Here is a 20,429-nt window from a genome sequence, read left to right as displayed (position 1 = left end):
ACAACCTCCTTCTCACCATCTTCGCCTGGACCCTGTCTACTTCAGCGATCCAGTCCTTCATCGTCAAGCCTGGCAATTCGCTCCTTGCACCATCCCAGACTCCTCGAACCCTTCCACCCTTCGACTCGCACAGCGGACCATCGAAGCCCCAGCAGCGAATATCCGACACCCGTCCTTGCTTTCGACCAAACCAGCCTCGATCCCCTTCGATAGACAAACCGCCGCAAGTTCCTCACGCATTTGTGGCCTTCGACTCTCACAGCGGACCATTGGAATTCCAACAACAAGTACACTTTCCGACATCAGTCCTTGCCTTCCAGCCTTGCGACCACACCGGCCCCAATTCTCTTCACTCGACGAACCACCGCGGATTTCTCACGCCCTCACGCCCTCCCGCCCTCACGCCTTTAAGCCCTCACGTCCTTACGGCCTTCAATTCTCACAGCAGACCATCGAGATCGCACCAGCAACACACCAGCAACACACCAGCCCCAATTCTCTTCGGCACCCCACGCGCGTACGGCCTTCGACTCTCACAGCGGACCATCGAGATCCCTCCAGCGAAAACAACCTCCGACATCAGTCCTTGCTTTCCAGCTTTTGGCCACACCAGCACCAGCACTCTTTGATTGACCACGATGTCTTTGCCTAAGCCCTCCGCCATGGAAATCCTCCTCGCATCGATGATGAGTGAGAAGCCCGTCCGCTTCGACGATGACGGCAACAAGGTTGAGCAAGGAAACACTATTTCGAAGCCAGGAAACATGATTCTTGACCAGCTGAGCAAAGCCGATCTGCTGGCCTTGAGAGCCACATCCACGACGGTCAAGGCGTGCGTCGAAGCCGATCAATCCAGATACCACAGCAGGGTTTTCGAAGAACTGGTCTACCATGGCAACGTCAAGAACGAGGAGAAGCAACAGAAGAGCCTGGAAGCCCTCTCCACAATCGCGCCCTATTGCAAGCACTTGGGAATCTACCTTTACGACACGGCCTCTACGTTTGACACCCCTGGCCTCTCCCTCATTGGAGCCGCAGACTCCTTCTGGATGCAGATATTTGCGATGCTTTCCTTCACGCTCACAAGTCTTGCAATCAGTGCGCCGGGCATGAACACCTGGGACTGGTTGGCGTACGGGGCTATCGAGAGGCAGATTGGTGCAATCCGCGTCGCCATGGAAAGTAGCCTTCCGCGCGGTCTGACCGTCCTCTCACTGGACCCCATCAATGCTGGGGCTTTGCTGTACCTGCGCTGGCGCGGCGCCAGCATCCTCTCCTCCTCCGCTCAAGCAGAGCTCTTCTGGTCGAACCTGGTACACCTCAAAGTGAAGCTCTTCAATCCACTCGGACACCTTACGCCGACCAACTCCGTCGACTTCCTCAAGACGCTCCACGACTTCCTCGGCAGCTTCCGCCGCTCCCTCCGCGCCCTCAGCTTCGAGTGGCTTGGTCCCCAGGGACCGAGTCCACTCTTCCTCGACATGTCGACGGATTTTGAGGGCTTGTACGCCGCGCACCCCTTCCAGTGGAGCGCCCTCACGTTCGCGCACCTGGAGAACGTCGACGGCACCAGGGAGGCGGACTTTGACGTTCTCCGCCTGTGCCGTGCCATGCGTCTCAGGGACCTCAACGTCGACGGGAACGTGGGTCCTCTTCCGGTGTCGCCGAGTTCCGTCGCGTCGGTCAGCGCCATGGATCCTCCCATGTTTGACCTGGAGCTGGCCGACGGCGACGGCGACGGCGACGGCGGCAACGACAACGGCGACGACGACGACAACGACGAAGAGTGAGTGCTCCTTGGCGGGCGAGTGGGGAGGGGTTGGGGGAGCCTTTGCTTTGAGGGGGAGGGGGAGGGGTAGGGTACCAATGGGGGGTGGAGGTTACTTGCTCAAAAGTTGCTTAATTAGGAATGAATGAATGCTCATTGTCCACTGACCCTGGTCTAGAACTTTCTTACCCTTGATCTTGATAACGGGATGGCAGCTGCGAAAGCTTGGATTGAACATGTGTTTGGCCGCGAGACCTCGGAGTGGACGGGGAGCATGGGTCCTCCGGCGTCGCCGAGCTCTGTCGCGTCGGTCAGCGCCATGGAGCCTCCCATGTTTGACCTGGAGCTCCCCGACGACGACGACGACGGGTGAATGATCCTTGGGGGATGTGGGGGAAGGGGACGGGGAACAATTGCTTTGCAGGAGGGAGGGGGAGGAGACCAATGGGGTGGAGGTCATTGCTCAGAAGTTGCTCAATTAGGAGTGAATGAATGAATGCTCCTCATCCACCGACCCTGGTCCAGAACCATTCTCACTCATAGTTTTGATAACTGGACCACGGCACTGGGTCAAAGCTTGACTTCATCAGAACTATGTGAGGACTTGTTCAAGTCAGAGATAACAGACATCGCGGTACTGTGTGGCGGACGAGTTGACGAATAGGACACTCCGGTAGATATGCGCGCCACAATTCTGCTGCATTATGAAGTTTCGACGCCGTAAAGTTCATGCTTGTCGCAAATTAGACTTTCTTTTCCTTTCCTCGCGACAACTATTCGCTGCTGTTACGCTGTCAACGCGCTGCCAACCTGTGAGTCACGGTCACAACGAGGACATAAAATGGTCAATGGTAGTCCCGTAATACCCTTTGTCCTCATCATCCTCTTTCCATATCACCTCGCAAACACGCCTATGTCCGCCCGGATATCTCACATCGCAGCACGCTCGGCATACCGGCACTGTGCAGTCGGCCAGTAAGGAAGTACCGGTAAGCAAGCGATCAGCCGTTTGTGTTGTCGTAAGCCACCAAAGCTCTAAGCGGACTGACGTTGACCAAGCCCGTCATCCCGAAGACGGCCCCCGGCTACCTACCCACCCGCACGCACCGGCTCCCCACTCGGCACCCCGACCATCCTCCACACACGGCAGTGAAGCTCCGCGCCCCGTTCCGCTCCGCTTCGCTCCGTCCCGTCTTGCGCCCGTGTGTCCGTGTCCGAAGCTAGATTAAACCAAGCACTCGACGACGAACAAAATGAGCGCACCCCAGATCAACCCATCCTCGCTCATTGAGCCGTTGAAGGGCCTGACCCTCAACCTCGGCGAACTCGAGGAGTGGCAGAAGCTCCGCCAGACGGTCGAGAAGCACGGAGCGCCGCCTGCTTCGCTCCAGCCCACGGCGGCAACTCCACCGCAGCAGGCGGCGGCCCTGAAAAGGATGCAGTCGATTCGGGAAATGGCAGAGAGGAGGCATCAGAAGGAGCTTAGAATGTCGCGTGCACCTGGTGGCAAACAAGCTTGGTCGGATCCGGATGATCATTTGTTGTTGTTGATGGTGTTGACGATGCCTAAACACCCGATCCCGAAGAGTGTGTTGATGGAGGGGCTGCAGTACCTGAAGCACAAGAGCGAGGGCCAGCAAGCGGTGGGGTTCACGAAGGAAGTTGAAAGGAAGCTCGCAGCTTGTGGCAATAACCCGCTGGTGGCTTATCAAGTTGAGCTGATGCGCTTGGAACAACAGAACAAAGGGAAGCGCCTGGTGGTGCGGCACAAGAACAAGCGGGCGAAGGGCTCGCGGCTGTAATTCCATACCTCTGTGGGGGATCCATCCAAATTGATGAGGGTAGCAAGAGGGAGAGAAGTGCGTGCAAGACGGAGGAGGACGACAACCAAAATGCTCAGATCGAGGAAGACCAAAATGTTCGACGAAGCGCTGCCCAGACTGTCTCAGAATCTTGCAGCTTCGAGGGATCTTTCAGGTATTGTTACGGTTTTGAATATTGACGACTGATTTACGGAGTAAAGGTTATGGTTTCTGCTCGCGCTTTCGCGCGTTTGTCCTCACGCTCATTTGCTTAGTCCTTTTGGTGTGCGGAGCTTGTGGCCTTCAAAAAATCAACTCTCCTTCATCTCCAATAGGTACGCAGGTAAAAGCAGGGCGTTGAAAGCAACATGAAATTGAGAGGGCTAAAGGACAAAAGAATAAATATTCACTTGCGTCCCACGGTGCCAGGAGCATTCAGGGTAGTATCGCAATTTAGAATTCCTTTGCTTTGCTTTTCGTCGCGAAATTGGCTGCGTCGCCAACTTGTGCGACCTTCAGCACACGGTGGCACAGTGGCACAGTTACAACGAGCACGTACAAAAGTCGACCGCAGTCCTCTCAACCTTCGTTTGCTCTCTCTCAACACCACCACCTCCCAAAGACGCCACTACCCGCCTTTCCGCCACCTCACCGACCAAGACCGCAACCCTGAGGACAGCCGGCCGCCCGTACGCACTGGCTCCCCACCCACCCTGACCATCTTCATCTTCCCTCCACAACTCAGCACATTGACGCTCCGCGCCCCGTTCCGCTCCACTCACTCCGTCCCGTCTCGCGCCCGTGTGCCCCGTGTGTCCGAAGCCAGAGCAACCACCCAATCACTCAACGACAAACCAAATCGCAGCCATGGATCGGGGCTGGACCAACCCGACCGCGCTCCTCGAACCGCCGACGGGCCTCAACGCCAACGAAAGCGCCGAGTGGCAGAGGCTGCTGCACACGTTCAAGATGCACGGGGAGCTGCCTCTTGCGCTCCGACCGATGGCAGACCAAACGCAAAGGGCGGTCCTGCAACAGATGACTTCGATTCGGCAAAATGTGCAGTGGAGACAGCAGCAGGTGGCTGGAAGGGGAGTCGCCTTTCCGGTTGGTAGCATTGGCGCTTTGCAGGGTTATCAGATGCAGCCGGCGCTGTTGGAAGAGCAGAACAAAAGGCGGTTTTTCATGGCGAGGCAGCAGGCGGACGAGTTGCAGGCTTATCAAATGCAATTAGTCCAGTTGGAACAACAGGGCAGAGTGCGGTTGTGCTTGCCGAGACAGGAGACGGAGGAGGAGCGGCGCGCGGCGCAGCGGGTGAAGGGCTCGCGGCTGTGAGTTTGTACTCTACCTACTGTGGGATCCATCGACCGTATCTTGATCAGTCCACCAAGGATAAAAAAGCGCCTGCAATACCGAGGAGGACAACTAGTGTTGTAGTAGGTAGTCATCCAGTAAAAGCAGGACATCGAATGCAAAGCCAAAATCGAGAGAGCCAAAGAACGAGAGAATAACTACCTTATCCACGTGCGTCCCGTAGTGCCAGGAGCAACCAGGGTAGCATTTCCTGGGGAAAAAGAATTCTACAAACGCACTTCTCGAGCCTGGAATGAAGCACCCAGGTTCCTCCAGACTCCGCTACTGCACCAACCGCCGCCGCCGCGACGTGCGAGCCATGTCCGTTTCCTAGACAGACACTCAACAATATCTTTGATTTTTTCTGAAAACTGATATTCAATGGCATCGCAACGCCGAAGAAAAAGTTCCTGAATGCGGGAGTAAGAGCCGTCGAATGCAACTTTTTGACAAAGCAACAGTTTCATGACACCCACCACCAAGGCTTCGTTTTCGTTGGTTCGGTTCGGTACTTACCAGGGAGTAGGAGGTAGACGCGTACGTACCAGGTAGGGTACGGTGCGTACGGCAAGGGGGAGGGGTGCCGTACGCGGAGGGTGCCCCGATGCCGCCCCGCGTGGCTGACAGCCAGACGGGCACCGCACCCAGGCAGCTCCGTCCGAGGGTCCCGTCCGTCCCATCTCGATTCTCCGACGCCCTCCCTGAACCCTGGGCTGTCCTGTCAGCGCCTCGCAGCAGAGCACCTACGTACCGGTACCAAATCCCCACATCTCACAATCGCCGCCCATCTTGTTCTGTGTCCAATCGGCGATTATAGCCATGCCGGTATTTGTGCTTGCACTCGGTATGTCCTTACCCAAGGTACATATATTTGCTTGAGGCAATCTGCACGCACGCACGCACGCACGCAAGCAAGCCACGATGCTGCTGTGCCATATGCTCGGTCGATCGGTCAGTTGTCAGTCGTCAACTTACTTGCCCAACAAGCGTACGCACGTGTGGACGCAAGGAAGCACGAAAGCAACCAAACAAGCGCCAAAAATACAAGAAAAGAAAACAACGACCTACGAGTACGCGTCCAACGCCTCCTCCACCTTCCCCGTGCACTACGCGCGCGCGCAAACACCAGCACCACAGCGCCGTATTCGTACCCCTGCCCGCCACCCACGCGCGGCGGCTCCAAAGCTAGCCCTCCAAGAGACTAGCCACGTACTGTACGCGGCTAGCAAAACGCCGTTCTGAGCCACGGCTGTCTGATTTGCGTCAAGGAGCGGCGGTGGCGGTCGGCAGAACGGCAAGGTAGACAGACGGGGCAGACTTGCCCGAATGGTGGGGTGGGTTGGCGGCCGGCTACCAAGACCTGCCCAGGTACCGAACGTGTGACGGACGGACATGCCGAGAAGACGGACTCCGTGTGGGGGAAAAGGGACCGGACATGGATGATGGATGATGGATGGATGAGTGGGTGGGTGGGTGTATAAATGTTGTGTTTGATCCTGCGTCGGTCATTTGTTTTCTTCTTACCTGTTTCTTCGACTTCTTGCCCGATCTTCCTCGCTTCGACGCTTCTCTCGTCTTTTGCAATTGCTGTGCAGAGTGCGCAACAAAAGTATAACTCCTCTGACCTACCTGCTTGACAGCCCAACTCTTCCTCACTTTCGCCCATCCGCATCTCCCGCACTAGGACAGGAAGGCCCAAGTCTCCGGACGATTGTCCAAATTCTGCGATTCGGCTCTTGTCCGTGTTGTGACGTACGTCACGCGGAGTAGCGCAACCGCCACGACCGCAGCCAATCTCCACCAACAGAGCGCCGCGACGAGCCCCGATTACTGTGGAAACGGTGGGTTGGCAAAAGAAAAACAAGGAGAAAAGCAAAGAGACGGGAGATTCTTAAAAGAGACGCCTGAGACGCAAAATAGACCAACAGACGGACGGACGAAGAAATTAAAAAAATGGCCGCGCCAAACGGAAAGTTCTTCATTCAGGACAAGCTCACGAAGCCGGCGCCGCATCATGAATCGTTTGAGCAGCTGTGGGAGACCAAGTGGAAGAAGCCGGTCAGTTGGAACAAGAACGCACTGTCCACTCTACAGAGTGATTTTGAAGCAGTTGAGGAGGAGAACTCGTGCTGACTGTTTATTGTTCACCACAGGCTCAAATGGGCGTCTATCCCTTCATGTTCAGCGCCGCGTCGGACTTCGAGCCCATCGTCGAAGAAATGACCAAGGTAGGTGCTCCGAATCATCAGACCTGCAGATTACATGCTCGTCAGCGGCGGGAGAGAAAGCAGAAGCTGACTGGCAACCATGCAGCTCGGCATGAAAGAGCCTTACGACTGGGACGCGTACGCCGGCGTCTTCGCACCCCACGCTGAGAAGCTGGTAGCTACGGCCGAGGCGGCTGAAGCGGCAGGCGAGCGCGAAAAGGCGTCCGAATACTACCTGCGTGCGTCGGGCGTGTACCGCATATCGCGATTCCCGGCGCCGCGGTCGGAGAAGCAGCGGGCAGCGTGGGCCAAGGGCAAAGAGGCGTGCCTCAAGGGACTGCAACTGCGCGAGCACCCGGTGGATGAGGTGCTGATTCCGCACACGCACGGCATTGAGGGCGAGGGCAAGCACATCCCCGTGTACCACCAACTGCCGGGCGGCGCGTCCAAGAGCTCGCCGGCTCCCCTCGTCATCATCATGACGGGACTCGACGGCTACCGCACTGAGCTGGCCGTGTGGGCCGAGGGTTGGCGCCGCAATGGCGTCGCTGTCGTCGTCGTCGAGATTCCCGGCACCGGTGACAGCCCTGCTCTCGCCAGCGACCCCACGAGCCCCGATCGCGAGTGGAGCAGCTTGCTGGACTGGGTCGACGCGCAGGAGGCCATCGACTCGAAGCGCGTCGCCGTCTGGGCCTTTTCGACTGGCGGCTTCTATGCGATTCGCTTGGCGCATACGCATCCCAACAGGCTGGCGGGGGTGGTGGCGCTTGGGGGTGGGTGCCACCACATGTTTGATCGCGAGTGGTTGGACCATGTCAATCACCTGGAGTACCCATTCGAGTGAGTTTAGCTTCCTTTTTGGGGGGTTGCGGGGATTTGAGCCATGGAGAATGAAAGACGCTGATGTGAGAAACAGTCTGGCCAACACGCTGGCCTACAAGTTTGGCTACGGCGACGACGTGGAAAAGTTCAAGGCCGAGGCCTCGGACAAGTTTTCTCTGCTCAAAGACGGAACGCTCGACAAGCCAGAGTGTGCGCGGCTGTTGTTGGTAAACGTATGGATGCACCCCACTCTTTGATCCTGGCTCCGTTGACTGGTGTTTTGCCCAGGGTACCGAGGACGAAATCTTCCCCATCGACGATTATTACCTCGCTCTTCAGCACGGTGCTCCAAAGGAAGCTCGGTACGTTGATTGCCAGGATGTAGATATGCGGATGCTGACCTTTGCCCTCCCAGATTCGTCCCTGGCATCAAGCACATGGGGGAGCCCGAGTCGTTTTTCATCATCATGAACTGGCTCTACAAGCTCTTTGGCATCCAAGGCAACGCAGGACAGCAATTGGCAACGATGCCGTTCAAGCCAAAGTTCTGAGCCGTCCAGAGGATTGCGGGGTAAGGTAATGGTGGTGGTGCTGAGGTGGATTGATGTGGGTCCGAGTAGTTCTAGCCGAATAGCATCCATGCATGGAATATCTGATATCAGTTCTGTCTCGTACATGCAGCATCTACCCACCAGAGAGACATTAACGAGCAGCAGTGAGGCCTGTCTTTGCACACCGACTCTTGACTTGCATCCAGAGGAAGACATTTTTGGATTGAAATTTTTTGTTCCGGCCGAAGAGAGACCGATTGTTGTCGTAGACCTGGGTGGTGAGACCTGACTGGTCGTGAGGTGAGCCACTGCGGTGGGATCTCCACCGGCGCCGTCGTCTCAGTGCACACGCTTTGAACCAGGCGAGCGCGGACCCAAGGACCCGTCACGGCCGTGGTTGACAAAGAGAGGCCAGAAACACGGCGGGAGCGGCCGCGGCAGAAGATTGCGCAATTCCAAAAAGGGTTAAATGTTTTGGTCGAGACGAGGAAAGCAAAGCAGAGCATCCTTGAGCAAAATGACATGAGAGCCTTTTAGTATCATTGCCATTGCCTGGCCACCGGGAGGCAGCCAATTTCATGTATTTGAGTGACGGCGCAATGAGATGGCGCGGCAGGATCAAGGCGCGGCCGTAAGGTGATGACTGGGCGGGACGAGATTGATGATGGACTGTTGATCCGGAGTCTCCGTTTCTACCCGCACGCCCGCAAAGCTCCGGCTCTTCTCGCCGTGGGGACCCAGGGCTGATCATCAGATCCTCTCCCGCCTTGGCGACTTGAGCGCAGACGACGCCATTGAGTATTCTATACTTGTGGCTTCCAGCTTCAGACAAGATTCAGCGTACGCGGCTGTGCGCGCGAGCTGAGCCGAAATTGCTCAGACATGCAAGCCAAAGTTTAACGGCACCTTAGCTGGAGCAAATCAATCCGAGTTGGATCCATTGGCGACTCTCAAGAGCTTCATTATTTGGAGAGTGTAAACATCACATGTTAGGCGCTAAAAAGACTGGTGAGGGACGGCGGGCGGGCAGTGGCGCAGTGCGGGAGCCTGCTACTCGAGGAGCTATCGGATGTTCAATGGAGGCAGAAGATGACGAGGGCGCCGTTGGGCGCCATGAGGCGCCACAGGGTGATTGGCGCAGAGAGAGCATGAAGATGTCTGGGGAACATTGACTAGGGGCGAGGCGGAGCTGCAGTGGCGCTGAGATGAATGGCTGAGAGGCCCGAGACCCTGAACGGAGTGTTTTTCTCTCCTTCCCCTGCGTTTCGTTTGCTCATGTGGTCTGCCGATGCTGCCATGCCGCCAGCCCGCCATGCAAGATGCAGCCATCGAGATGGTTAAGCGCCGAGTCTGACAGACGTATCGAGGCCGTTATTGACGTAAGGCCGTTTGCCTCATCTAGGTGCGAGTGTTGCCAGGCGCAACGCAGCCGTTGTGAGCCGCCAATGCCACATATTTGCGTGGACGGCGGCGGGCGGATTCGACGCGGCGCCAAAGGCTGAAGAAGAAGATGACTGTGCACGATATACGGCCGCTATTGATTGAACGACGACGAGTACGCGTGCTCGAAGATGGGTGAGTCGTCGGCGTCGTGGGGTGGTGGTGGTGCCAGCGCATGTGCAACTCAGCCTCGTAGCTTGGCTCAAGACACGACCACAGCAGACAGGGCGAGCAGGCCGGGCCATGCAGGGCAGGGCGGAACAGGCTCGTAGGGATGCCCGGGCGTGGAGAATGAGGCCCCAGGAATGCAGTGTGTTGAGCAATGCGAGGGACACGGCAGGGCTGAGGAGCTGACTAGGTGCGGGGGGGACCCGGATGGCGACTGGCGATTGCGCAGACTGGAGATGTGTATACCGCAAGGGAAGTAAATAAACATCAACAACAACACTGGCCCAACAGTGGTGGTTGGCTTGAGTGGCTCCCTTGGCCGTCATTTGGCGCATGGCACCCGGCGGGTCGACGCAGCGGAGGCGGTTGACGCAGACTGCACCTCAGCAGACGCCCGGCCACGAGTCGCATGTAGGCAGATGTAACTATTCACAACCTAAGCTGTGGTGGACCCACGGGAGCGAGGGATGCGAGCGAGCGACGGACAGGACAGGACAGGACAGGGGTGCGGAGGTCAGGGATTCGGCCACGGCAGCAAACGCGAGCCCCAGGCCAGCACCAGCACCAGCACGCGCCGCCACCGCCCGCCGCCTCCCGCCTCTGCGTCTCTCCTAACCTGAGGAACCCTCCCTCCACCAAGGGCCGCCCAGTCCACTCCACCCACCCATACAACACAATTCGCCCCAACACCAACTCTCGCCCCTCCGCTCCTCTTCTACTCCCCCCGACGCTCTTCTTCGACCCCGCCCACATTCTTTGTCCCACGACCCTCCGCCCGCTCCTTGCGCATCACCACCGATCCGAGTGACGCGCTCTCCCTCACGCGCCCCATTGTTTACTCGACGCCTGCGCATTCCACCAACGCGTCGCCCACTCACCACCACCTCCTCCCGTCCCCGACTACTCCGCCCACACCATCCTCGTCCACCTGAGCCGCCCTCATCATACGGCTTTTCCCCCGCGCTGCCCGGCCCGCGCATGCCCACACGTCGAGGGAGCTGAGTTGAGGCCGTGTACTCACGGCTCTGCCTCTCGCGCACACACATACAAGGGGAAAGGAATTCGACTATCCGACTCTCGGGTCCGCCTGTGTTGACGGTAAACACCACCTGCATTCCTATACTGCAAGTCTCGCAAGCGCGCGGCAGAAGTCTTAACTCTTTGCCGTCTTCTGGACTTTTCCCCTATCCCTATGCGCCTCGCACACTGCCAGTCGCCCGCCCTCTGACACGCGACACCAGGCCCAAAAAATCCAGTCCAAAACTCTCTGTTAGGAGGTTTTCGACACGCTTCATCGCAGTCACGATCGCGCCCACGCGACGCGTCCAGTCTCACCGACTCATCCATACCCCCGACCGCAGTTCAACCGCGAGCATGGACTTCGCCTACTCTCCACACCGCGACGTCGGCGGCACTCTGCATCTTCACTCGCCCAACCACCCGCACTCATATCGCGTCGACGGCTTCCCTTCCATCAAGCAAATCCGCAGGTCGCTTTCCCGGTCGCCGTCCAAGGCCCAACGCTACTCCATCCAGCCGCCGACCACCTCGCCACAGTCTCCACTCTCCTCCTTGGCCCTGACTCGAGCATTCAGCCCAAAGTCGAATCAAGATGGAGACCCGGCTGCCCAATTTGCCTTTTCCCAAGTGCGAGAAACTCCTGTCTCGACCAAGAAGAGCAAGCTTAGCTTGCGCCGCACTGGACCTCTCCGGACCTCGCCCCGTAAGCGTCACACTCCAAGGAGCCCCATCCGCCGAGCCTTGAGCGACACGATGAACCAGGCCAACAAGTCGCCGCCTTCGTCTCGCCGTGGTTCGTATGAGGAAGAAAACATTAGCGAAGACATTGAGCACTCAAAATCCGAAACAGACCTGAAGAACAGTTGCGCACGCCTGGAATTCAACGACGGCCCGATCAAATTTGAGTTTGCCAGGCCGAAATCCGAGGATCCTGTCTCAAAGTGTCTCCAACCCGCCAAGTCGAGTCCACTCAAACGGAGTGATGGCATCATGAACCTCGACCAAGCAAGCCTTGGTAGCCCGGTTGCAAAGAGGAGGAGCGTCCAAAATGGACCTTTTGATTTCGACATTTTCGAAGGCCAGTCCGACGACCATGGAAGCCACGAGCACGACCGAGAATACAGCAGTAGCAGCTTCGCCTCACATTCCTCTCCTCTGGGACCCAGGCGTGCTTCCCCAATCCGCAAGTCTTTCTCTTTACGGAGGTCGACGCTGCAGCAGCGGTACGGTTCTGGCATGGCACGACCACGTGTCGTCCACGACCATGGACATGAGTTCCTCATCCCCGGGCTTGCTGCTTCAAAGTCCAAACTTCGCAGTTCTCTCGACAGCGCTGTCGCCATGAGCCCGTCTCCGACCGAGTCTCCTTTCCGCAAGAGCACATTTCATCCATTTCCGCCGGTTCAGCAACGTCCGTCTTCGGTGCTCCACCAACCTCATCCCCTCTCCAACGCTCTCACGCCGTCTTCATCGTCCTCCTCTGCGAGCGACAGCGACGATGGCGATCGCTCGCCTTCGCACCTAACGGCGGCGGCGCCGATGCGGCGTCAATTGATTGCAGAGACCTCGAAGCCCCCTTTGCCATTTTCCCGCTCTTTGCCCATCGGAGCTTCCCGCCCTGATGGCCCGTCCGACTTTGCTACCCCGAACAACTTCAAGGCCGCAAAGCCTCTTCCCACTGCTTTCTTATCAACCGGTCTTATATCGAAGAAGAATCGGAACGCGGACGCGCCCCAGCCAGGCTTCGAGAACTACACCATGCCGGACACTCCCTCGAAGAGGCTGTCTTTCCCTCCCATCAGCACCACTCCGTTCGAACGCAGCACTTTTGGGAAATCAACAATGTCCCGTCCTGAATTTGGAACACCGTCGACGCCCTTTAGTTCACATGCACGAAAGACGACGCCAATCTCTTTTGGGCAAGGCGTCAGCATCTTCGGCTCCCGCTGTCAAGATTCAGGCTTGCCTCGCCGAGGAAGCTTCGTGAGCATTGATGGCGAAGACGGCCTGCAGTCGCCGTCAGGTATCGACGGCCAACTGAGCAATGACGAGTTCCCGCCAACGCCTACCAAGCAGAGTAGCAGCGGCCGCAACTCGAGAGACAACAGCTTGAGGAGCAACATCTTCGGTCGCCGCGCGTCTCTTGGAGCCGACACCTTTGTTCCGCCAGCATACGATGGCACTCCCTCGCCAAAGTTCTCTAAGAGTAAGTCTTTCCCGCGCGGTTCGTTGGACAGCGAAGGCAAGAAGAGGAACGGGTTTGAGCGCTCTCCGATTCCCTTTGCGCGTCCGCGGAGACGTTCATCGACCAGATCTCGACCAGCCGCATTTCCAGACATAGCTGTCGAAGAACTCGCCTCTCCGTCACCCGTGGTAGACGCGGCTAAGAACACCTACTTTTCAGCGGTGCCAACCCCTTCTCTCGACCGCACCACGTCACCTCATACGCCAAATGGAAGCTACACTCCTCCGGATGCTAGCCGGTTGTCGATTTCCGGCCAAGCTAGCCGCAAGAACGCCTTGTTCAACTCAAGCACCAGCAGTCATGGGTCGTTCCCACCTGCAACACCGACGGCGTCCCGGGACTTGCCCTTCCAATTTGGCAATGGACACCCCGGAGTTACTCCCATCACTGGGCTGACCAGGAATGATGTGGACACCAGCTTGACAAGTCGCTTCGAAAGCGTCAAGCTTCTGACGGGTGACGGAGAATTCTCAAAAGTATACTTGGTCTCGCAGCCTGTTGATGAGGCGGCAAAGCAGTCGCAACCAACTACCTCTCTGAACAAAGGCTGGATCGTCAAGAAGTCCAAGAAGCCTTACACTGGCCCAAGAGACAGGGAACGGAAGTTGCGAGAGGTGGAAATTCTCAGTGCTCTCCGTGGATCAGAGCACATCATCGAGCTCAGCAACTACTGGGAAGCTGAGAACCACCTCTACATCCAGACCGAGTATTGCGAGAATGGAAACCTTAAGAGGTTCCTGTTGGAAACTGGAGACAAGGCACGTCTCGACGACTTTAGAATCTGGAAGATTCTGCTAGAGCTTTCACAGGTAAGTCTGCCGCACGAAACAAGTGATGAAAATGGCAACTAACACACAGCAGGGTGTCAAGTACATTCACGACTCTGGCTTCATCCACCTTGACCTCAAGCCCGCCAATGTCTTCATCGACTGGGAGGGCGTTCTAAAGATTGGAGATTTTGGTCTCGCCAGTCGATGGCCCGCGCCTCCAGGCATTGATGGTGAGGGTGACCGTGAATACATTGGACCGGAGGTTCTATCCGGCCGCTTCGATAAGCCCGCCGACGTCTTTTCGCTGGGCATGGTCATGCTCGAGATTGCAGGCAACATTATCCTGCCAGACAATGGCGCGTCTTGGCAACGTCTGCGCAGAGGCGACATTAGCGACCTCCCCAGCTTGACGTGGAGCTCAGAAAGTACACTGGAGCGCGACGAGTCCGGTGAGCCCATCTGCGACGAAGCGTCAATGATGCCTGTCGGCGAGACACTGTTCGGCTCGGACCACGACGACGAGACATCACAAGCCCTCCGGAGACTCTCACCGAAGCGTCAGCGCTTGGAAGCGCTCGTCGAGCCTCCCAGGTTCATGGTGGACCAAAACGAGCCCGGGGCTCTCGACAACGTGGTTCAATGGATGATTCACCCGGATCCTGCGGCACGACCCACCATCGACCAGGTGTGCGAGCTCGAAGGCGTCCGATGGGTTGAGAAGCGGCGGCGTGCCGGTGCCACGGTCTACGAAGGCAACTGGGGGCCGGCTGACTATGTTCTCAACCCCGAGAATGACGTCGACATGACGGACGCATAAGCAACACATTACCACCAGGCGCGGCACACGGCGATGGTGCCCGCCCCAAAAAAGGAAGTCCACGATACATACAGCACGTTTTGGCGTTCAAGGCGAACGGAAGTCGAGTCGCGATTGGCTTCCGTAGATTTCTCTTGGCTAAGAGGCCCTCGAGGGCGGCGACCAAGAGTACGAGCATCTGCTTTGCTTTTTCCCTTTCCGATTTGATATCCCGCACATGGATTCTCGACTTGCAATTCTCGGCGTTCAACAACAGCGGTTACGACGGAACGCCTCACTAGTTGGTACGAAGGCGTCTGTACAACAGTAGCAGCAGATGATGGCTCGACGATCAAAACATTCACATGCACACACCACACACACAGACGACTTTGCTTACTCGTCACCAGCCACAGGCTGCCTTCGCCTGCGCACCTGTCTGGAGGGGGGTTTTCCTTTGAAAATGTCACATTACCAACGTTGTCACGGCCGGCCTGCATCATTTTCCATCGTTTGTAGCGAGCTTTTTTTCTTTTTCTTTGTTTTCCTTTCAGCCTTGCATACATGGATGTCGTTACAGGCAGGCATTTTCGCAAGCACACTGTACTTAATGCCAACACAAAAGCAGAGCCAGCATCGTGGCACATGGCCATAAGCCTCGCATGGGAAAGACATGTGGGGAAGCGTGAGTGGATAGAGAGGATGGGTGGCGGCGATTGCCTGATTATTTTCTCGTCACTCCTTTTCTTTTCGATGGTCTCTTTTCTTCTCCTTTGTTCGCTCTCCTTTTGTTTCCTTTGACGAATTGACGATACCTGGATTGGGTAGATGGGGGGCCACCTACCTAGCTAGCCAATTGTACGAAAGGCGGAGGGGATCTGTAGGCAGATGAGGTGCAGCATCCAAGCCAGGGAGCGAAGCCGAGAGACAAGACGTGGTGTGCCGCAACTGGGGCTACTGCCACATGGACTCAAATGACATGATCAAAAAACCCACGGTTTACGAAAAAGAAACAAGACCCGTTGTGCGTGAAGGGGGTGTGGTGAAGATTGAGTGAGTGGGCCTGTGGCACGGTAGAGTAGAAATGCGCGTGGGCGATGGAGGCGCTGTCAGTGGTGGTGGTGTTGTAGGTAGAGGTGGTGCGCTGTCTGTCTGCGGCGGGCCCTGGCTGATGTGCTGAAGATCGGCGAGAGACGTGGCCGGCATTCGGGAGATGAAGGGGAGCGCATGTCAGCCCAGCGGTGCAGCTGAGAGGCCCAGATGTTGTCGTGCGTGGTGTGGACGTGGACATGCGGCCGTACCTGAGGGAGCGGAGCTGGAGCTGGAGCTGGACGTCGGGTGGGCTGAGGACGGGGGCGACGCGAGGGAATGGCGGCGAGCGTTGAGCGTCTGGAAAAGACTTGGAATAAGCCCATGACGACTCTTTGGGAGATGCCTGCCTTGCCTGGCCTGGCCAGCGTCCTGTCCTGTAACAGCGGTGCCTTGCCTTGCCTTGCCTTGCCCTCTGCCTCTCTCTCCCCTCCTCAGCCGCCCATGCCCATGCCCACGCCCACGCCCACGCCCAGTCCACACCCACCTGCCTGCACCTCCGCACCTCAACACCCAACCCACCCATCCCAAGCCCGCGTCTACACGCTCGCCCGCTCGCTCTTCTGCTCGTCATCCGTACCCTCCGCGTCCATTCGATTCGGCCAATAAATCCCACCTCCGTCGGGCCAGCCAACCGCCGCTCGCCGCGTGCCCTGCCCTGCGAGGGCCTCAATGAAGGTCGCCGGCAGCCAAGGCCCTGGAGTGCTCAGAGCCACCTCAACGCCATTCCAAACCTTGCAATGATCCCACTCAGCCCTGCGACGACTCTCCCAGAACGCAGCCATGGCCGACACGGACGAACGCTTCAGCTCCGTCTCCGGTCTGCCTGAGACAGCAGATCCCGCCCTCTACGACGATGCGCCCTCAGCCGGTGCTGGTGCTACTTCGAACAACACTTCGACCCAATCATCGTCACTCCGCCCAAACAAGCACTCGTCAACACAGACCCAGGTGAATGTGAATCAGCACCACCGCCCGCGCACCCCGTCGGCCCCTCCTTCGGCCATGTCTTCGCCCGTCCAGTCTCGCGACACCTCGCCGGCCCGCCAGCCTTCGACCTCGTCCGTGTCGTCGTCGTCGTCCTCGCGACCTCCCCTCTCCACTTCCACCTCGCAACCTCACGCCGCCCAACCTGCCATGGCCGGCCCGGCCCGGAAAGTCGCCAGGTCCCGCAAAAACAGTCATACCAACGACGTCAGCCCCCACCGCGGCGCGACTTCGACTTCCCTGACCGGCACAGGAACCACGCCTTCGGCCGCCGCCATACAGCGGGCCCTTGCATCTGCAAGCACTCCTCAGCTTCAACCTCCTGCAGCCGCAGACGCTTCGAGGGTCCAGCGGCCAGCAAAGTCAAACAGTGCAGCTGTCTCTGGAGACTCCACTCCACACTGGCCCGTCTCGCCGCGAATCAAGTCGCCGCCACCCTCCGCCAACACACACTCGCGCCGAAACTCCCTCCGCGGCCAGCCAGCTCCATCTCAACTCCCTCCTCGCCGCCCCGACGGCCCCGTTGCCACCCAGTCTGCTCCCAACATCGTCGTCGAAAGCACCGACTCTCCTCCGCAGTCGAGACACGGCAGCAGGAATGAGACTCAGCCCGCCGAATCTGAGGATCCAGAGACCATGTCGAGAAGAGGCACTTTGCGAGGCCAGGGCGGCTCTGCCCCGTCACTCGAGACTGTCCAAGAAGCCAGTCTACCAGCAACACCAGGATTCGACCTGCTCAGCGTTCAGAGGTAATTTTGCTTCGGCTGGTTCCCGCGCCGCTTTTCTCGGCCAAGACCACGCCGCAGAAAGGTCGCGAGGAAAAAAATATCGAGTTCGTCGGCTAACATGAGTCATAGTGCAAACGCCCCCTCAAAGCAAATATCGAGCGACGAGACCGTTGTCGCCGTCCCCACAGACGCGGCCAAGGCACAAGAAGCCAAGGCTCGCGAGAGCGGAAGCGAAAGTGGGAGCAACAATAAGAGCGAGGATAGAGGCAGATCAACGGACCAGAAGAAGACGACGCACACACCACGTCCCGCCGGCTTGCCTTCGAGGAATTCTTTCACGGGCCTCGTGCCTGGAAAGTCTCGATCCGTTACAGAGCCGTCCAAGAACATGACGGTCGAGACGGAGACGGTACGATCGGTCCCACAAGGCGTCATCGGTCAGCCTCAAGGTGGCGCTGTCCAGGGGAGAGGAGAGCCAAGCGGCACTCTTCGCCTCAAGCCCAGCAACGAGACGATCAGACCCAAGAAGGAGAAGCGGAAAACCGTACGCAAGGCTCCATCAATAACATCGGGCACTGGTAGGTACAGCCTCGCTCGCAACCCAAATAGCCACCACAACCACCCCATTCAGCCTGACGGTAGGCCGGAATTCGGTCACTCCGCAGACTCAAGCATGCAGTCTATGCAGTCTGTTCGTTCTGTTGGACAAGCTAGTCCAGGAACCAGCACCCAACATTCTCAAAGCCCTCCATCAGTTCGCAGCTATAGCAGCTACAGCAAGTACATGTACAACATGAATACTAACGATTCTCCTCGCAAAGCTTCTTCGAAAGCCGACATTTTCGAAGCAAAAGTTGCGAGTGCAGTTGACGAAGCCGACTCCTCCGACTCCGACGAGACGTTTGTTTACGAATCGAACCCCCCCGATACCCATCCGCGTCCGAGCCGCCATCACTCTCGCACGCCGAGTGCGACCTCCATGGCTAGCATTGTGGACCATCCCCGAGGTGGCCTGCGGGCGATACCCGGTGTGGTAGAAGGGCATAGAAGCGTGGCTGGCAAGAGAAGTATGAAGTTTGCTAACAACCCCTACAACAATTCCAATGCCGACGAAGATGGCAACGACCGTTATGATGGCACGATACGAGGCAACCATTCACGATCCAGCGGCAGTCACAGCGGCTTCCACCACCACATTGGCCGCTTTGGCCGCAACTCAAACATTAGCAATCAGTTGGAAGACGGATCCAAGTCACAGCATTCGAAGACCCGCAGCGTTTCTGGCTACACCTCGCGGCATGGCTCTCAACCAGGGAGCCCGAAATTCCCTGCACACAGCTCACGGCCCAGCGGTCATTCGCACCGAAAGATGGGTGAGCTCTCGGCCTATGACATGGACGGGGAGGGCGCAGACGACGAGCGAACGCCACTCATGGGCACTGTGCAAAGACCAAGGCATAGGGCTATGAGGTCACGGGCATCGAGCAATCTTCGACCGTACGAGCGGTACGAGAGTCGTCGGCGCGGATGTCTCCGACGCTTCGCTGGTTGCTTTGTGCTGACCATCATGGTCTTGCTTCTTGCGTTTGGTGCCGTGGGTTTTCTCTTTGCGACTACCAAGCCGTTGTACCGCGTCCAGGTCAAGGAGATCCAAAACGTCCTGGCCAGCGAGCAAGAAATCATGCTCGATCTCCTGGTCGAAGCCATCAACCCCAACATTGTGGCGGTGAGCATAGAAGACATGGACGTCAATATTTTTGCCAAGAGCAAACATGTCGGGTCTGAAAAATTCTGGCGTGAGCACCCGGATGGCGGCAGTCTCGGCCCCATCATCAAGCCCGTCGTACCGCGCCGATCGGCTTCAGCGCAAAGCCGAAAACACGAAAAGCGCGACGATGACCCGGCAGACCCGATTGAGGACCCGGAAGGCGACTCGCAGACGATGCTGCTGGGCCGCATCTTCCACTTCGACTCGCCGCTCAACTTTGACGGCGACCCGCTCAAGCGGCGGCCACACTACTCGATTGGTGAGCTGCGACTGCAAAAGCCCGGCAACAAGACGGAGGCTGGCGGTACGGAGCGCTGGGAACGCGTCATCCAGTACCCCTTTGAGCTCATTGTGCGCGGCGTGCTCAAGTACCAGCTCCCGCTGAGCAGCTCGACGCACACGGCGCCCATCGGGGCCGTCGTCGCCGTTCACCCGGAGAGGGGCATCCAGGTGGACGGCACCATGTCGGTGACGCAGGTGTGGCAGGCGAAGCCTGGTGACGAGGAGGCGGGCGTTTGGGACGAGTGGGAGGGCGATTGGGAGCATGTCGAGTTGCCTCCTCGGTCGTCTTGACGCGGTGACGTCTAGTTGAGCGCTCCTTCTTACTGTCCTTGAACTTCTACCTCTTCCTCTTTCTCCTCCTTTCCTTCCTCCTTGTCTATATTGGTGTGCTGTCGCCTGGTCAGCAGGCGCTAGCGGTGGACTCGATCGTGCGTGTACATGGGGAGCAAGAGGAGGCAGACGACCTACACCGCAGCAAGCATGCATACATATATGGAGCCATCAGAGTGGAGGCATGGCATCATCCCCGTGTCTTCTTCCTTTTTTCTACTTTTCCCCAGCAACACCTATCTGTTGGAATGGGATGGTCTGGTGTGGACGGACTGACTGGGTTAGGCTTAGCGGGCTAGCAGG

General features: G+C 57.8%; 7 protein-coding genes across 7 annotated transcripts; 5 read left to right on the top strand and 2 right to left on the bottom strand.

The window, feature by feature from the left end:
- Window positions 1–141: 141 nt before the first annotated feature.
- J3D65DRAFT_634531 (uncharacterized protein) lies at window positions 142–1,804 on the top strand. The gene has a single exon (XM_066801235.1). The coding sequence runs from the start codon at window positions 639–641 to the stop codon at window positions 1,788–1,790; it is 1,152 nt and encodes a 383-aa protein (XP_066652544.1). The 5' UTR covers window positions 142–638; the 3' UTR covers window positions 1,791–1,804.
- A 2,369-nt stretch (window positions 1,805–4,173) lies between these two features.
- Window positions 4,174–5,074, top strand: J3D65DRAFT_634527 (uncharacterized protein). Its single transcript, XM_066801234.1, has one exon. The coding sequence runs from the start codon at window positions 4,438–4,440 to the stop codon at window positions 4,903–4,905; it is 468 nt and encodes a 155-aa protein (XP_066652543.1). The 5' UTR covers window positions 4,174–4,437; the 3' UTR covers window positions 4,906–5,074.
- Window positions 5,075–6,644: 1,570 nt separating this feature from the next.
- Window positions 6,645–8,804, top strand: J3D65DRAFT_71509 (Alpha/Beta hydrolase protein). Its single transcript, XM_066804113.1, has 6 exons — window positions 6,645–6,981; window positions 7,077–7,151; window positions 7,237–7,970; window positions 8,047–8,185; window positions 8,241–8,314; window positions 8,368–8,804. Exons 1-6 carry the CDS (start codon window positions 6,877–6,879, stop codon window positions 8,501–8,503), a joined length of 1,263 nt encoding a protein of 420 aa, XP_066652542.1. The 5' UTR covers window positions 6,645–6,876; the 3' UTR covers window positions 8,504–8,804.
- Window positions 8,805–11,356: 2,552 nt separating this feature from the next.
- On the top strand, window positions 11,357–15,121 carry J3D65DRAFT_71369 (uncharacterized protein). The gene is made up of 2 exons (XM_066804109.1): window positions 11,357–14,185; window positions 14,238–15,121. Exons 1-2 carry the CDS (start codon window positions 11,486–11,488, stop codon window positions 14,961–14,963), a joined length of 3,426 nt encoding a protein of 1,141 aa, XP_066652541.1. The 5' UTR covers window positions 11,357–11,485; the 3' UTR covers window positions 14,964–15,121.
- J3D65DRAFT_71466 (uncharacterized protein) lies at window positions 14,511–15,815 on the bottom strand. Its single transcript, XM_066804112.1, has 3 exons — window positions 15,787–15,815; window positions 14,698–15,662; window positions 14,511–14,519 (listed from the first exon to the last, which is right to left on the bottom strand). Exon 2 carries the CDS (start codon window positions 15,593–15,595, stop codon window positions 14,972–14,974), a length of 624 nt encoding a protein of 207 aa, XP_066652540.1. The 5' UTR covers window positions 15,596–15,662; window positions 15,787–15,815; the 3' UTR covers window positions 14,511–14,519; window positions 14,698–14,971.
- On the bottom strand, window positions 15,756–16,758 carry J3D65DRAFT_71388 (uncharacterized protein). Its single transcript, XM_066804111.1, has one exon. It carries the CDS (start codon window positions 16,603–16,605, stop codon window positions 15,913–15,915), a length of 693 nt encoding a protein of 230 aa, XP_066652539.1. The 5' UTR covers window positions 16,606–16,758; the 3' UTR covers window positions 15,756–15,912.
- On the top strand, window positions 16,711–20,227 carry J3D65DRAFT_71372 (phospholipid metabolism enzyme regulator). Its single transcript, XM_066804110.1, has 4 exons — window positions 16,711–17,767; window positions 17,876–18,324; window positions 18,568–20,108; window positions 20,165–20,227. The coding sequence occupies exons 1-3, from the start codon at window positions 16,815–16,817 to the stop codon at window positions 20,085–20,087; spliced, it is 2,922 nt and encodes a 973-aa protein (XP_066652538.1). The 5' UTR covers window positions 16,711–16,814; the 3' UTR covers window positions 20,088–20,108; window positions 20,165–20,227.
- The last annotated feature ends 202 nt before the right edge of the window (window positions 20,228–20,429 follow it).

The sequence above is a fragment of the Phyllosticta citribraziliensis genome (genome assembly GCF_038025025.1).
Source record: "Phyllosticta citribraziliensis strain CPC 17464 chromosome Unknown J3D65scaffold_10, whole genome shotgun sequence".
NCBI classification, from domain to species: Eukaryota; Fungi; Ascomycota; class Dothideomycetes; order Botryosphaeriales; family Phyllostictaceae; genus Phyllosticta; species Phyllosticta citribraziliensis.
The sequence above is the reverse complement of the archived record's forward strand: the minus strand, read 5'-3'. Positions and strand labels throughout refer to the sequence as shown.

Coding starts and splice junctions, on each gene's coding strand:
- J3D65DRAFT_634531 (XM_066801235.1), top strand. CDS start 639: ATGTCTTTGCCTAAGCCCTCCGCCATGGAAATCCTCCTCGCATCGATG.
- J3D65DRAFT_634527 (XM_066801234.1), top strand. CDS start 4,438: ATGGATCGGGGCTGGACCAACCCGACCGCGCTCCTCGAACCGCCGACG.
- J3D65DRAFT_71509 (XM_066804113.1), top strand. CDS start 6,877: ATGGCCGCGCCAAACGGAAAGTTCTTCATTCAGGACAAGCTCACGAAG. Junction 7,971..8,046: donor CACCTGGAGTACCCATTCGA/GTGAGTTTAGCT, acceptor TGTGAGAAACAG/TCTGGCCAACACGCTGGCCT. Junction 8,186..8,240: donor CGCGGCTGTTGTTGGTAAAC/GTATGGATGCAC, acceptor TGTTTTGCCCAG/GGTACCGAGGACGAAATCTT.
- J3D65DRAFT_71369 (XM_066804109.1), top strand. CDS start 11,486: ATGGACTTCGCCTACTCTCCACACCGCGACGTCGGCGGCACTCTGCAT. Junction 14,186..14,237: donor TTCTGCTAGAGCTTTCACAG/GTAAGTCTGCCG, acceptor AACACACAGCAG/GGTGTCAAGTACATTCACGA.
- J3D65DRAFT_71466 (XM_066804112.1), bottom strand. CDS start 15,595: ATGGCCATGTGCCACGATGCTGGCTCTGCTTTTGTGTTGGCATTAAGT.
- J3D65DRAFT_71388 (XM_066804111.1), bottom strand. CDS start 16,605: ATGACGAGCAGAAGAGCGAGCGGGCGAGCGTGTAGACGCGGGCTTGGG.
- J3D65DRAFT_71372 (XM_066804110.1), top strand. CDS start 16,815: ATGGCCGACACGGACGAACGCTTCAGCTCCGTCTCCGGTCTGCCTGAG. Junction 17,768..17,875: donor GACCTGCTCAGCGTTCAGAG/GTAATTTTGCTT, acceptor CATGAGTCATAG/TGCAAACGCCCCCTCAAAGC. Junction 18,325..18,567: donor ATCAATAACATCGGGCACTG/GTAGGTACAGCC, acceptor CTCCTCGCAAAG/CTTCTTCGAAAGCCGACATT.